The sequence below is a fragment of the Homalodisca vitripennis genome, chromosome 7 (assembly GCF_021130785.1).
Source record: "Homalodisca vitripennis isolate AUS2020 chromosome 7, UT_GWSS_2.1, whole genome shotgun sequence".
NCBI lineage: Eukaryota > Metazoa > Arthropoda > Insecta > Hemiptera > Cicadellidae > Homalodisca > Homalodisca vitripennis.
Genome location: NC_060213.1, coordinates 61272843 through 61289264, shown reverse-complemented (window position 1 = coordinate 61289264; position 16422 = coordinate 61272843). Strand labels below are relative to the sequence as shown.

Here is a 16422-nt window from a genome sequence, read left to right as displayed (position 1 = left end):
TAATAATGGTTGAAGAAGTTATTTTGTTTCTGTACATTGTCTGGGTAATAATGTCTATTTTTCTATTGGTAGAAGTTTTGGTCCACACTCCCAAACAACCTACATTTTTAATACGTAATAATATTTTTAGAAAATCAATACTATACCACTCCTCATAAAAGTGGCGTTAGTGTTTTTGTTCTTAACTTAAATCCTGCTTTGTTCTGCATACACTATCAACTCCACTCTCCACCTATAACAAATCATTATACTAACACTATGTACAGCTGTTAAGAAGTTTAGAGGTGTAGTTGTTATGGAGCTCATATTTGTTACAAAAATATATATTTTAAAAATTACTAATTTTTAGGAGTCATACAAATGGAAGGGGTGAGTGGGGAGGGGATGATGAAATAAGGTCTTGCACCTGTAAGTTTCTATTTCAGGCTGCCCCTGCCACAAAGATATAGTAATCACTTAGTTAAAAGCTGGCCAGCAACAGTATCAAGAGAAGGGGAGATAAGCATATCGTGCATGTATAAGATTAAAGATTAGCCATATTAGCTGCTGCTATATTCTGTATAATCCCTGATTGGAAGAGGTAGTCAAGAGAATTGTTCAGCCATCTCACTATATTGATGAAGATCTCAAGAGAATGACACCTGATTAAAGAAAACTCTTTACAGAGCAGAAGCCGACTGGACTGTAGTTGATAAAAATAAAATCCAGGACTTTCTGACCTTGATGGATCTGGATAATAATATTATAAATATAAATAATAAGAATATGTGGATAATTTATAAATCTCTAGAGATGGGGAACCTACAAGACTATTTAAACATGCATAATGAAATTTTAAACAAGCTTTTTGTTTATTTGTATATAGATAAAAAATGCTACGGCTTTAAAAAATAACTAAGGAACACAATGGAAAAGGATGTTTGTATATGCTGAATTAAACATGTCCAGGGTCATGTTTGATCAAGGTGATAGATTTTAAAGAAAATTGTGTCAGATGACTGGATGTTTTAGTTCCTTTTTGACTTAAAGAAAATGTCTATTATCTTAATAGAAACGAAAAACTTTCAGGAAAAAGTTCTGCCTTTAGTAGGCAATATTGGAAAGAATTCTAGATTAGTTGATGCTTTCACCATCAGTGTTGCCAACCACAGGGAGAGGAATTGTCCTTTTAGTTGACCCTGCTTACTTTCTTGCCGTGCTTCATCTTATACTATCGTTTTCGATACTTCAGTATGCTTTAAGAAGATTTGTAAACATTATTTTATATTATAGAAATATTTCTTCAAAATACCATAATATTAAACAACTTTACTTAAGTTACTAAAGTAATAAATTTGTTATATTTGTAATGTATGTTATACATTATGGTAGATTATTGTATGTAAACTCTACAAAAGGTTTTATAGAATGAAAACAGTAGTTTTACCTTGGCAATACATTCACATGTTTTGTAGATGTTATAAAATGTCCCCATAGACTATTTTAGACATTATTTAATGTTTCAGGAGAAAATTCAAGTGAAGATATAATGCTTAAAGCATAGCCTGAATGGAGCTGTACAGCATGCCTCAGCTTGACAAGTCAGCTGCATATCCTGAGCATGTCCAGTATGAGGAGCCCCTGGGTCGTTCTCCAGTCAATAAGGTTAGTCATCTAAGGTTAACCTCTATTTGTTTACTTAATACTCAGAATTGACTTTAAAATATTCAAGGATTCTTAACTTGCAGAAAGTATTGAGGTTTTGCACAATTGTAGCTAGCTCAGATGTGGTTTCAATTAGTAAGCTATATTTTCAGGAATTGTTTACTAAAATACTTGTAGAGAGATGAATTAAAACTTTATTAACATTGTTAAGGATTTTCCTCTTTGTATTAATAGAAATACATGATGATAAATTAGTTATCTTGTTTAAGAATAAAATGTATTTTCTGAATTGAATACTGGTTGGGAGTGATAGAGGTTTAATACATTTTTCGTTCCAAGATATGTGTTTAATTAATTAAGAGAAAACTCTAGTCAAATGTTGGTAGCGCATCTGAGCCTCCTCTTTTAAGTTTAAAACTGCGTTATGAAATGTTTCACTTCAGAAGGCTTTAGCACCTCAAATCTATGTGTGATTAAAAATATGATTATCTGTTAGTACTAATTATTGTTTATAATTAATATTTGATATCAATTTTCCTATAAGAAATTCTATTTTAAAGATAAATTATAAACCAAGTATTAACAGATAATGAAATTTTTAACAGTTCTTTAAGACAGCTGTTTGTTGTCTTACATTTATGACATGTGATTTCTAGAGTTAATAGTCCATACATTTGTGGAATCTTTCCATCATATTGTCTTAACTGCTGATAGACCGTATTGAGACCACAAATATACATAAAACAACAATTCTCAATGCACATTATATTTTAGGTTTACGTAATAATAGATTACATGAATATGCTCCTACAAGGAGTTATAAAATAATTAGGCTACTATTTTGTTGTATTATCTCAAAAAAAACTACTTTGAATAAATGCTGATTGTACTCTTACTTGATTGTTGATCTTTTTTAAAAGATGATTATTATTAATTTGCTTGGAATTTTGTACTAGGTAGAATATTTTTAGAAGGTGAATGGTTAATGATTTGTAAAATTTTTGAGCTAAATACGCAATCAAGTTATTGCAAATATTTGATTGCACGTACATGTGTTGACAGTTCGGACCGGTGTCTGGGCCAGGGGACATCCTGGCCAGCTCGGCCTGGAGTGCCATCATCCACCATCCGGCGGAGGATTCCGAACCAGATGAGCTCCCCTCCACTGTTGACATGGATGCCATCAAGGTTAGTACCTCTTCATTCTTGATTCTAGGCTTAACTCAGCTGCAGGCAAGCAGGTACAAAATTATGGGAATGTGAGCGTTATTATGTTGTTGAACTGTGCTCATGGAGGCATCAGCATGCCTGCAGGAGCAGGGTGTTAGGTTACTGTACCCAACAAATGAAACCCAATGTGTACCATCATCTCTTTAACAGAAGCTTGTATTTATATAATGTATTTGCATTTGTTTTCTTTAAATTATTGTGACACCATTTAATGTACATAATGTTGCTCAGTGAATGAAGTTCTTTTGATAAATGAACAGTATCACTATCCTTGTCCATGGCCATATTTTCAAGCATCAATCTTGCACCTCTTCTCACATTTCCATACAACTTTTGACTTATGTATTTTCACCGCCTCAGCATCTTATTTGAAGGTATTAGCAAGAACACAACACATTCTAGGTCAAGGCAGCATAATATTATAGTCTCAAAAACTCGTTATACAAAAAACAATTTCTATGCCAAGAACAATGGGTTTCTCAGATTACTAGCAAAAAAGCAACAAATACTGACATCAAAATCATTTTACTAACACTTCACTCTGGTGCGCATTGGTGGAGATGTCATGTGCAAAACATCTGGAGGATTTTTGTGCCAAGGGAAGAATCTGAAAGCCGTTAGACAACTAAGTAGAGTAGGGTACAAATACAATACAAAATCACATTTTTCTAAATATATTAAATATTGAAAAGGTATCAGGTAATTTAAACAAAAACAAAATTATAATAAATGCTTATAAATGCTTCTGTAAAACATTCCTTGAAGTCTAACCCTGATAAGGCTCATATAGCTGTCTCTCGCAATAATCGTTTCATCAGTGCTAATTTCCAAGACAAAGCACAAGCGTTATTTTTAGAGTTTATATTGAAAAATAACCAAAAACCACACATAGCAAGGTCAGACAAAGAAAGCATTTGCTTTAGTCTTTCTGATGCTATTTTCCTCTCAAAAACTGTAAAGTTTATGCAGAAAAGTTTGTAAGCGTTTAAAATCATAAAACAGTTTGTAAGATTAGATGTTTTTATTGTGGTGTATGAAAACTGTAATGTTTAAACCCTTCAAAACTTCTGGTAAACATTGTTGGGCATACCAACTTGCTGTAATAGTTATTTATCCTTATGTCGTTATAGACTTCACTAGGCCAGTGTGTCTAAAGAATATATTATACACTACGTTTTCATTACTACTTGTGTTTTCCACCATTGTTGGGGCTTTTAACTCCCATGTGATCTTCCAATCAGAACTTCACAGTAATATTTAGGTCTCATTAAAACACATACAAAATTTTAGAAATCATTTAACCCATTGCGGGCGAAGGAAAACCTTAGTGCTTGACACCCAGTTGTTTACATCGGTAGGCAGTTGGCTGCTCTGCTGCAGCGCATATACAGTTTACTTACGGTAATTTTAAATGCACTATTTTAACAAATTATATATTTTTATGCAATACTGTGTGCATTTATTTATTTAGGTAAGTACTGAACTAAAATATTAAAATAAATCTAGAATGTGATTTAGCCTGTTAGCAGTTTCGCACAGCTCGGGATTATACACTAATATTCACAGACAAACTCGAACTAATTCATCATCAAACAAATCATTGTTGTTACCATATTCTCAGTCACTGCAACTTTATAACAACAATCTTTCAAGTTCTGAAGAACACAGGCTATCGCCCATTGTAAACAACAAATGCAACATTTATTACAAACAAAACTGAAAGTGAAATTAAAGGTCGTATTAGTAATAGCTGATAACATTCCAGCTGATATTATTTGTAGGCTACTACTGTGAAAATAATATAGTAACAAACGTAACTGAGAGCATCTGAGCGTATTCTAGTGGAAAAAGCACAAAATAAACCGTAATCGGTGAACAAAGGACATGTAGCTCACGTCTTTCAGCATTTAGTCGAATGGTTGGACATGTGGCACATGTCTTTCGGCCACGGTGGGTTAATGACTACCTGCATTAGTACTTGAAGAGTTTGGTACCTGATTCTTACATGCTCAGTTTTTGTTGTTCTGTCAAATACAGTTCTGAAGACATACAGTGACAGACATATGTATAACACCAGAAATAAAGAAAGTGTATCCATAGAATTTTATAGACTAAACAAAACTATTAATAGTCACACAGTTGTTGCTTTGAAAGTATACAACTGTTTAAGACCACTTATCTTGAAATATAGTTTTAATGAATTTAAACAAAAATTGTATTCCTGGCTTTTAGTCAATCCATTTTATTCATTGAAAGAATTTTTTGACTGTAGAACTGTTAGTTTCTAGACATAACTTATTTAGTTTTAATGATTAGATTTTAAATGTTAATGTCATGGTTTTTTATTTATACAAACTATATTAAAAAATTTATCAATGTTATATAATTCTGTTGTTGTAATTTCTGAGGCTGTGTTTTACTTGTTGTTGTTATTTGTTGTTTGTTTATTTGTTACATACCTGTTTTAATTTGTTATTTATTTATTTATATTTTAAAATAATTTAAATTGTGGCGTGACTGTTTTGGCAACTTCATATTTTGGGTACTGAATTTTCCTTGTCTGGACTTATGCTAATTTTTATATTTTATACATGACTTGTGTCGATGCTCGTGTAAGCTCTATGACAATAAACGAATTCTTATTCTTATTCTTATTCTTATTCTTAATAAGGAGGTAATTAACCCTAATTGAGAAACATTTAACTGGTAGGTGGTTTTTTTTTTCTCTAGCAGGCTGTTTGTGGGTGATCTGCATTCTATTTTTTTAAATTTAATTCATAAAAAAATATTTGTATACTGTTATTCTACCTACATTTACAGTGGAATCAGTATTATTTTAAAGAATACAAACATCTCCATTTAAAATGTAAATGTTTAAATAAGTCTTCTTCCAAAAATATTTGTTATACTGCAAAACCAATTACATTAAATACTATTAATAATAATTATGTACTAGAATTAATATAATATTCATTATAGCAATAATAATATTCTTATCAAAAGGAAGTAGGTCAATTTTGAATTTTGAACCTTTTACTACATCAAACCACTTCCTTATTAAAATTAGCGATGAATATGACAAACAAAATATTGGTAAAATTTGTATTATGATGATAAAACAATTCAATACAAAAATTTTTATCTGAGGAGTCATGAATGAAATATTTTTAAATGAGTATTAGACACTCTCTTGGGTTAAAACTAATTTTGGCAGAAAAGCGTACACTTGTCTAAATTTTTACAGTATTTAAATTAATTACTTAATGTTTATTTTTCAATCATATGTATATGATGTTCCATGAAGAATGCTACAATGAATAAGAAGTAAGGGATGTACTGTTTAAACATCAATCTGAAGTTAGAATAATGGAGATTGGTTAGCTGTGTCATTAGGGACCAAACGTAACACAACAGTTGTGCACTGGCTTGCTGCCATCTGGACTCAACAGAACCACCTGTGTAACTGTTACGTCTGGGAACAGCACTCTTGAAAAAAATTTGGATTGTCGTCAATTTTATTGAACATTTATTGCACATGCACTAGACATTAGTTCTTACAGTCTTACGCACCATATCACACTTTTTTGTTTGTGTAACTACAATATGCTTCTACATTAATACAACATATACTATGTTTTTTATACACTAAAAAACATTTCATAACTAATTGCTATCTCAGATTTGTTGTTTTCTTCAAATGACTTAATTTACAATACATGGGTTTCTCTCTTAATTAATATGTATATTGGAAACTTTATGGCAAACTATTATTTTGGTCAATATAAAAACTAACATTTAACTAAACAAACATTTAATTTTGTTAAAATAAAATTCTGAATTTCTTTATTAAACAATGATATACATACATGCACTTCCGCTCAATATTACCGTAGGCCTTATAATTTCTTCCAATACAACAATTTTAACAAAAGTTTTAGTAATATTTTGCTATTAGTTGTTATCTTAGCCTTCAAGTATAGCAGATAAGATCTATAAGATAAAAAGAAATTATTTATTTCAATCTGATAAATCATTATCAGTAACAGGAAAATTATACCCTTATCAGGTTTTCCTTTGTTAAGCTTATCTGTCCTCTGTTTTTAATTGAATATGGGAAGATGTTTAGTCATTTCCATCCAACTTTCATGTAGAGTGGTTGTTTTCATTAATATAGATCAAATTTATATTTGACCGAATTCAAGGCTTTAGTGGAAGCTGGAATTTCTTAAAGTAAAGTGTCTAGGCGGCTAGGTGTACATCACACTACAGTTATTAGGGCTGTCTCTATTTTCCGTGAAACTGAATTTGGTCATGGAAGGCACGGGTAAGGCCGTCCTAAAGCAACAAACTAAAGAGATTATCGGTTTTCTTTAGACTTAGTGCTTTAAGCAATTGGACTGTCTAGTGCTTTCAGTTAGCAACATCAATATTTTTGCTCCAACCATTCGATGCTGTCTTCTCAAATTTAATTTAAGAAGTAGGAGACCTGCTGGAAATCATCGAAAAGTTTGTCTTCAGTTTGCTCAAAAACATCGGTATTGTACATTTGCAAGTTTGGGACCAAAATAAGTCTGTTTGGTCCTGATTGGTGTCAATGTATGTGGCGCCGTAAAGGAGAGAAATTTTCTGAAGCCTGTGTGTCACCAGGACAGCCTTTTGGAGGTGGATCGATTATAATTTAGAGTGGATGTTCTTTTGAGTCTCGCACAGAATTGGCGAGTGTACCGAGACCAGCTCTGAGTGCTCAGAGGTATGTAGCAAACATTTTGGAAGAATATGTGGTGCCATATACACCTTTTGTTGGTGGTGACTTCATCGTTATGCACGACAATGCGCGTCCATCCACACAGTGCTCAGGTTGTAGCGGACTTCCTACATGATGTCAAAATAGCCACCATGAATTGTCCTGCAAGAAGTTCGGCCCTTAACCCAATAGAGCATGTATGGGACATGTTGAAAAGGCATGTTCTCACTGGCCGAGATCCACCACCTGGCCGTCTGGTTCGACTGGAAGCCACCGTAAAAGAAGAATAGTGCAACATCCCTCAAGATCACCTCCAACATCTCGTCGAAGGAAAGGGAAGACGTATCCAGACCGTTATAAATGCAAGAGTATGCAATACCTTATACTGAGAGGACAGCCCTTCAGTTATCAATGTACCGAGGTATGTTTTAATGATGATCAATATTGAAAAAATACAAATTTTTACAATTTGTACTTTAATTTAAATTTCCTAATCTTTTGTTCTTTGAGTTTAAAATAAAGTTGATTTTTTCCTACACACTCTTTTTTTTAACCTTTTTCATATTTTGCTCATAATAAAAATATAAGCTTTGATTTAACAGTGTTTTAAAATCAGGTGTGTGGTAATTTTGAGCAGGAATGTATATCAGAGTAAGAATTAAGGAGATAATAATAAGCAAGTTCTATATTTTTGTTTAATCTATCTTCAGGAAACAAAACAAAATATAATAAGTATGGTTACAAGAACATAATAAACATCTACACAGAAAATCAAAATAAAGAATTAATATGAGGTAAGTTCGTTAGAATAGTTATCATATTGTAAGATAATCTAAATTAACTTTGTTGACTAAATTTTCTTAAATTCAATCTACTGGAAATTGTGATTTTGAAATGAGCTAGTATTTTGTGATATTTTTCTTATTGGTTTGGCAGAATATGTTTCTTCATTATGCATCAAAGCCATGTGCCATTACAGGTTGCTCTGTCTTTTTATGTTTATATGCATACCTAGCCCTGTCACCCCTGCATATATATATATATGTATATATATATATATATATATATATATATATATATATATATATATATGTATGTATGTATGTATGTATTCTTTTTTTAATACAGTCGTATTAAACTCAAAATGGTCTGCCAATAAGAAATGAAATTTGAAGGAGATTAACAATTGCAGATCGGGACTGGAGTTAGTGCTACACACACTAAATCACACTAGAACTGAAATCACCGTCAGCACAGCCCTACCACTTAGTGCTGAGCAACAAGCTATTCTCGATCTTAGACTGATTTGCTTTAGTCCATATGAAGTACAATATGTTTTAAGGCTGCATTATAACTGGGGTTTCTTTCTCAAATTCAATAGGTCATTGAATTTCATGTGTTTGTTGTATTAACAGTACAGAAAATCAACTCAAATCACTATTGAAAACTAGAATAATTACTTGAGTGTATTTCTTGCTTGTTGGTGCCATTTCTAAATTTTTGAGATTACTTAGTCTACGAGGGGGTACCCAAAAGAAAACCGGAATTATTTTATAAAAATTATATATTATCAAATTTTTTACAATACGACCTTATCTCCTTCAAAATAATCTCCATTACAACTAATACACTTGTCCCAACGGTATTTCCATTGATTAAAACATTTTTTGTAGTCATCTTTAGAAATGGCTGCAAGCTCGAGCTTTGTTTTTTTCTTAACCTCTTCAACGCTGTCAAATAGTTGACCTTTCAAGCCTCTTTTCATGTGTGGAAATAAAAAAAAGACGCATGGAGCGAGGTCAGGCGAGTAAGGTGTGTGGGGCAGCGGAACCATGCCGTTTTTGGCTAAAAACTGCCTAACTGAGATGGCTGTGTGTGCCGGTGCGTTGTTGTGGTGGAAGAACCAGTCTCCAGTCTGCCACAAATCGGGTCTTTTCTGGCGAACACTGTTGCGCAATCTTCTTAAAATCTCAAAATAAAATGTTTGGTTGACAGTCTGACCTGGAGGAACAAACTCAGAATGAACAATGCCTTTAGCATCAAAAAAGCAAATCAACATGGTTTTGATGTTTGATTTGACTTGCCGACATTTCTTTGGACGAGGTGAAGATGACGACTTCCATTGGCTTGACTGTTGCTTCGTTTCTGGGTCATAACCATAGCACCATGACTCATCACCAGTAAATTACCTTTTCCAGAAAATCAGGATCACTTTCGAGATGTTCTTTCAGAAGGCGGCAAGTTTCAACTCGATGTGCCTTTTGATGGTCAGTCAGAAGTCGAGGAACAAATTTGGCAGCAACCCTTTTCAGTCCTAAATCTCCTGTTAAAATTCGCTGAACCGAGCTCCAAGTTAACCCACTACTCTCTGATAGTTCCTCAATTGTCTGTCGACGGTCGGTGAGCACAAGTTCACGAATTTTCTCAACATTTTCGTCCGTTCGAGAGGTTGATGGACGTCCAGAACAAGGTTTGTCTTCAATCGACATGTCGCCATTTTTAAATCGAGCGAACCACTCGTAGACCTGAGTTTTCCCCATAGCATCATCTTTGTAAGCTGTATTCAACATTAAAATAGTTTCTGCAGCATTTTTACCAAGTAAAAAACAAAATTTCACAGCTGCACGTTGTTCACTTAAACTTGCCATGACAAAAAATGAAACAAGAACAAAACAGGGTTAGCGAAAACCCACTACGAACGAACAGAATGCACTAGGACAACGGAACTGGGGTCACTGAGCTCGCAATGGGTTGCGCGACACACGCCTAGCGGCAGGAATGTGTACTACACGCTGCCGGCTGCCAGCAATACAATTCCGGTTACTTTTGGGTACCCCCTCGTACAACAAAGACTGTGTTTTTTTCCAAAACAATACAAGTTCATTTCATGTACTTATGTGGAATAATACACAATACCTATCAAACTAAGATATGCATCTGAATTTTATTGTGTAGTTTGTGAGATCTATTGACAATGTAATGTCAGCGAAGTCCTCAGCTTTTCGTGTGCAACTTCGAAATTTATCAAAATAATTTATTACATGATAACCTTCCATGGGTTTGTTAAAAAACTACAGACTCTAAGGTTTGCAGACTTCCCTGAATTAATCAAAGAATTTTATTTTAAATGCCTTAATTTAATTAGTACATTTTTTACACCAATTGGTGTGATAGTATAAGCCTATAAAAAAGTATAATATTAACTAAAATAAAAACTAAAACTGTCACTCCACAGCAAAGCAAATTATCACACAATTTTAATTGTTTTGTAATTTTTTATGTGTTAAATTATGCCAGCCAGAAAAGATTTAAGTTTGGCTTAAAAATTAATAAAAAAGGCCTCTTTTTATTTCTTCAAATAGTTTTATTTTAGAATACAATGGAGTTCTAGTTGTACACTGTGTCAATGTCTACCAATTTATATTATGTAGCAGTATGTAATACATATTTGAGTAAGTGTTCACAACATTTGAGGAAGAAGCTCCAGTGTGTAGGGTATTCTTATGACAGTTTTAATTTGAAATGCTAAACCTAGTAGCCATAAACATACTAGACTATAATAGAACCTTGATAAGGAACATGAACAGTTCTTTGTTCAAATTTTATGTTATTTTAACGACTATGTTTATGATCTTGCTGCATTTGGAACAATTACAATTAAACTAGACAATGTCAGTAACTATTTAAACATTACTTAACCAATTCTTTGAACAAAAATTTTAATCAGCTTTGTATGCTAATTACACAGTTATTAACAAAAAAATTAATCAGCTTTGTTTGCTAATTACACAGTTATTGGCTAAACATTAGTGAAACCTATCAGTTGTGGGGTTGGAAATATTTCATTTACTGTCTGTCCGCTTGATAAACTGATCTATAGACTGGAAGTTTTATTTACGATGGCCATCCAGAAATTAGTATCCGTTAGTTCTGCGTGAAATGCTGACAACACGTGTAGCCGCTGGGCAGGGACACACTACGTCAGTGTTTGTCTGCCTGCTCTGTGCGAGGTTGCGTGACGCTAGCATTGCCTGTGTTGTGTCAGTGATCAGTTATAATGTTTAAACAAATTGAGAACGCCGCCAGTTGTGAAGTGAGGGCTGTGATTAAATTTCGTAATGCACGAAATGTTCGAACTTGTGATATTCATAGCCAATTAAAGGAGGTGTATGGAGACAATGTGATGGACAAGTCATCTGTTGGCGCTGGTGTCACAACTTTAACCTGGAGAAGGGGAATACACGTGACGAGGAGTGTTCAGGGCGACCATTACACATCAACTGCTGAGTTCAGTAGACGAATGTGTGAGAAATTATTGGCTCGTCACAATTGAACTCAGTGAACATTTTCCTAATGTGCCTCGAACAATTATTCATGAAATTGTCAGAGGCCATCTGCAGTATTCAAAAATCTGTGCAAAATCTGTGCAAGTGGAGCCTCTCGCATGCTTACAGATGAGCACAAAACAAAGCGTATGGCTGCAGCATTGATGTCTCTGGAAAGTTTTTCCGATGAAGGAGACTCTTTCCTGACGTACATCATTACTGAGGATAATGCATGAGTTTGTTATAAATCACCTAAGAGGAAATAACAGTCAATGGATTATAGTCATTCACCAACCAAATCAAAAAAATTCAAGACAGTTCCATCCCCCAGAAAACTCATGACAGCCATTTTCTGGGATCGACTAGGTGTATTGCTCATTGATTTTATGGCCCGTGGAGCCTTACACAATTAATGTTAATGCGTATTGTGAAACATTACAGAAATTATGGTGGGCATTATACAACCTATGGCGAGGTCTATTGTCTACAGGCGTCATTCTTGTTCATGACAATGCCAGGTCTCACGCAGCTGCGATAACAGAACAACTTTTGCAGCAATTCAAGTAGGAAACCTTCGACCATCCACCTTATAGCCCGGACTGTGCCTCTTCGGATTTGTATCTCTTCATGAAGCTTAAAGACTTTCTGGTGTGATAGTGACAAATAAGGCGTGACTAGGTATCTCAATATGCTGGCTGCGGAGGACTATTACGTTGGAACACAAGAACTCGTCACATGTTATGACAAATGCCTAAATTTGCTTGGAGATTATGTGGAGAAGTAGTGTAAAGTATGCTCTTTCCAATAAAAATTTTTATATTTATTAATATTTACTCCTGTGTCTTTATTGCACTTTCCACATGGCCCTCGTATATATTAGCAATACAGGTCAAGTTGAGTTTGGTCTATGAGCCTTTTTAGTATAATTTTCTCATAGATGTTGGAAAAGGTGGGAATTATGGAAATGGGACGATAGTTACTAAGGTTGGTGGAGACTCCTTTCTTCAGTTTTGGGTATACTTTTGATACTGAAGTGCTCAGGGGAAGATGCTGCTTTTGATGAATTTATTGATGATATCCACAAGAGGAGCATTGATCGTTTCTGCACAGTGTTTTACTAGCTTAGCAGAGATTTTATCTAGACCAAAGGAAGTTTTATTCTTAAGGGAGGAGATGATATCTTCAACTAACTACCTTCACAGTTGTGCTTGTTAAGCTTTGTCTGTGTTAACCTAGGGCTAGGTGTTGTGACTCTAGTAGTTGGGTTTATTGCTAGCTGCTCTTAATGTGTCTCTTGCTATAATTGAGAAGTAGTTTTTGAATTTTTCTGCAATATCTTCAGGTTTTTCTATAGTTTTTCCCTTCAGTAATTAGTTTGATGGGTGGATTCTTCTTTCACCCCTTGTTTTCTTGCTGTTCACTATCTCCCAAACTGCATTGGATTTGTTGCTGGACTGCTGTATTTTTTTTATACATGAATAAAGAATGTATAATGTGTCTTCAATGAAGAAATGTCTACAACCAATTATGTTACCCATTTCGGATTATTGATGAAATATCTCAGCATGCTAAGTCTAGTGGCTCAGCAACAAGCTTTGGTCACTAAGGCTATCTGTTTTTAATTTTACGTCCCAATAGTTATAATGTCAATGTCAAGGCTGCATGAGCGTCATTACTAATCTACTGAATGTTTTTAATAATGGTCTTTTTTAGTTTTCTCAAATGCGTTTTTAGATATTCTATAGATTGCAGTTGTATTTAGAAGTTGAAAAATCAGCTGAATTTCTCTCCACTAAGTAGCACTACTGATCTGTTGTTTTCCTCAGCTGTTTTTCAGCAGCACCTACTTTCACATTTTATGGTATCGGTTTAGTATACTATTATATTATTCAGTACAAAATAGTAGTAAAAAACATTGGACTGTTTGATGGGGTGCAGAGTTATTGTTCTGGTGCTGATATTGATGAATTTGCACCCACTGCAACACACACGGCCAAACAATTTGATTCACAATGTGTTAACTATAATATAACTTAGCTTTTGTAAAATAAGTATTTAGAGAAATATAAATACAACTACAGTACTTCCATTAATCTGGCACGATCAGGACTTGTGGCATGCCGAATTGTCAAACATGCTCGATTATTGGTGGATACATATATATATATATATATATGTCAAAAATATCAGAGAAGTAATATAGACATAATAAATAAACAACCACTGTAAAACACATTTTTATTATTCAAATATAACCTTCATGTAGTTCTCGTTGTATGTGGATCTATAAGAACAATTTTTGTAACGGTTTATTTAAAGTGTGTAGTTTACGCATCACAACAATCATGATGAACACTGTCATGGTCCAGGGTGCATCCCAGTTCATCACAGGCTCGTACCGTACTGCCACTGCCAACCTCTCTAGAAACTGCTTGCCTACGTTGGTCATCATTCCATTACATACCTGTGCTGAGCACATTAACTCTGAAATTGACCCACCATTACTAGACTCAATTGAATTGATACGAAAATACAAAAGTGCAACTGGTTACACAGGCTGACAGCCGATGGCCGTGGTCAGTTATGTGACTTGATATCACCTGAAGTTGGCCCCGCCTAAACGCTGTATACAGAATGTAAAACTCAGATAAAAGCTACATATGTGGCTTTCAATTAAAATGAAAATATAAACAAGCTACATTGTGAAGTAAATAGACTTGCACCCAAAAAAAAAAAAAAAATTAATGCTGATGGATTAATTTTTCTCAATGCTCAAAAACGAATATTACTAAAGTGGAGGGCATGTTGTGTAGGAACCCCTGACACCAATGCCGGCGCCAGTGATGACACCCAAGCCTGAGCCACCGCAGCCCAGCGCAGAGTCCAGCTCGGGGTCAGATTCTGAGGCCGACTCCAGCTCTGACAGTGGCGGCGAGTCCAACACCGACAGCGAGGTTAGTATACCTCTCATTTAAAAATTTAGTTTAATGATTAATGTACTTTAAAGATTAAGATTTAATTTTAAGATTATGAAATGGAGATGACTTTTTTCTTGTTGATTTTATGGTATTTACTTTTGAGATACTGGCTGGATGCTATGTGGTTGTAAATTACCAATATCATCTTGATGATTTAATACATTTTTCATTATTGAAGGTATTTGGAACGATAGCATTTAGTAAATGGGTAATGCCACAGCCGGGCCGTACCGGTAGGCCTACCAAATGTGTATTTTTGGTTCCATCCTGTCTCATTTCCCACGACGAATGTGTTAAACTACATGTTTATGCCATACATAGTTTAATTTGTTCATAAATATCTTTCAGAGGTGCTGAGTGCAGGAAGTTTTGCTTGAAATTATGACGTTGTAAAAAAAATAATGTAACATGTGTGCAGGTACTCATCATTGTATTTTCCATTTCTAAAGTCAATACTAGGTTTCCAATAAAATATATTCAGTTCCAAGCAGAATGTTATAAAATATTCCACTGCAGTCAATGTGTTAAAAGTAATCTTAATTTTCAGTTTACTTATTGCCATTTATTTTAATGAAAATCTTATAGTACCAAAGGTTCAGTATTACGGTCAAAATAAAACAGAAATAGCAGAGTATAGCTTCAGTTGTTTCTTATAATGGAATGTTAGAACTAATTAATGCAATGTCACTGATGTGGTGTTTACACAGTTGTGCAAAACTTGAAGTGGGCACACTATATTTGATGGATATGAAAATTATGTTGTTGTAAAAATAACTTTAGACAATTAATTTTTTTATTGTTTTTAACTATGATGTAGAAATGACTGCTTTCAATCAAATGCATTTTGTGACTTGCATACAGTTTTTGTGTCACAATAGACAATTTCTTTGTTAATATAATTTTATAGATTATTAATGCATTACATGAATGGTTAGGAATAAAAATAGTATCTTTTTTCATGGTTCATTCTTTCATAAATTCATCCATTTTTTAAGATTATAAAGTTCAAAAGATTTTTTTAAGATCCATTGATTCATAAATAGAATATGAGAGCCACACAAAACAAACACTCTCAGCATAGTGAATGACTCTGACTGCAGAATACATAATTTTCTACATGTTTCTGTTAATGGTTTACACAGGAAAAAGGTGGCGGCTGGCAGTACAAACACTAACTTTGGATTGTATTCTCTGTTACTTATTTTATTCTAAATGCAAGAGAATATAGCTTCGTTTCCTGTTATTAATATTCTTATCACATATTTAAATTAAAACAAAAAAAGGTTTTAAGTCTGAAGTGTTGTATTACGTCGTATTACGTATTACTAGTATCTTTTGGAGAGTAAGTTACTTAATAAATAACAAGTTGCTTTATACGTGCATTGCACATATTTTTGTAACTTTCTTATTATCTTATCAGTTCCTATTGAATGAAATTCTACCGCCTACCAACATAACTAATCGCCATAACTGATCTCACTCAATTGATTATCTGTTTTGT

At 33.8% G+C, this 16422-nt stretch overlaps 1 protein-coding gene across 1 annotated transcript in view; it reads left to right on the top strand.

Annotated features, from left to right (window-relative positions):
* LOC124365909 (nucleolar and coiled-body phosphoprotein 1-like) overlaps positions 1-16422 on the top strand; it is a 105063-nt gene that overhangs the window by 5301 nt on the left and 83340 nt on the right. The window contains exons 2-4 of the mRNA XM_046822030.1: positions 1506-1644; positions 2707-2832; positions 14757-14897. Of these exons, the coding sequence (XP_046677986.1) occupies positions 1549-1644; positions 2707-2832; positions 14757-14897 (363 nt within the window). The 5' untranslated portion in view covers positions 1506-1548. The remainder of the gene's footprint in view (positions 1-1505; positions 1645-2706; positions 2833-14756; positions 14898-16422) is intronic.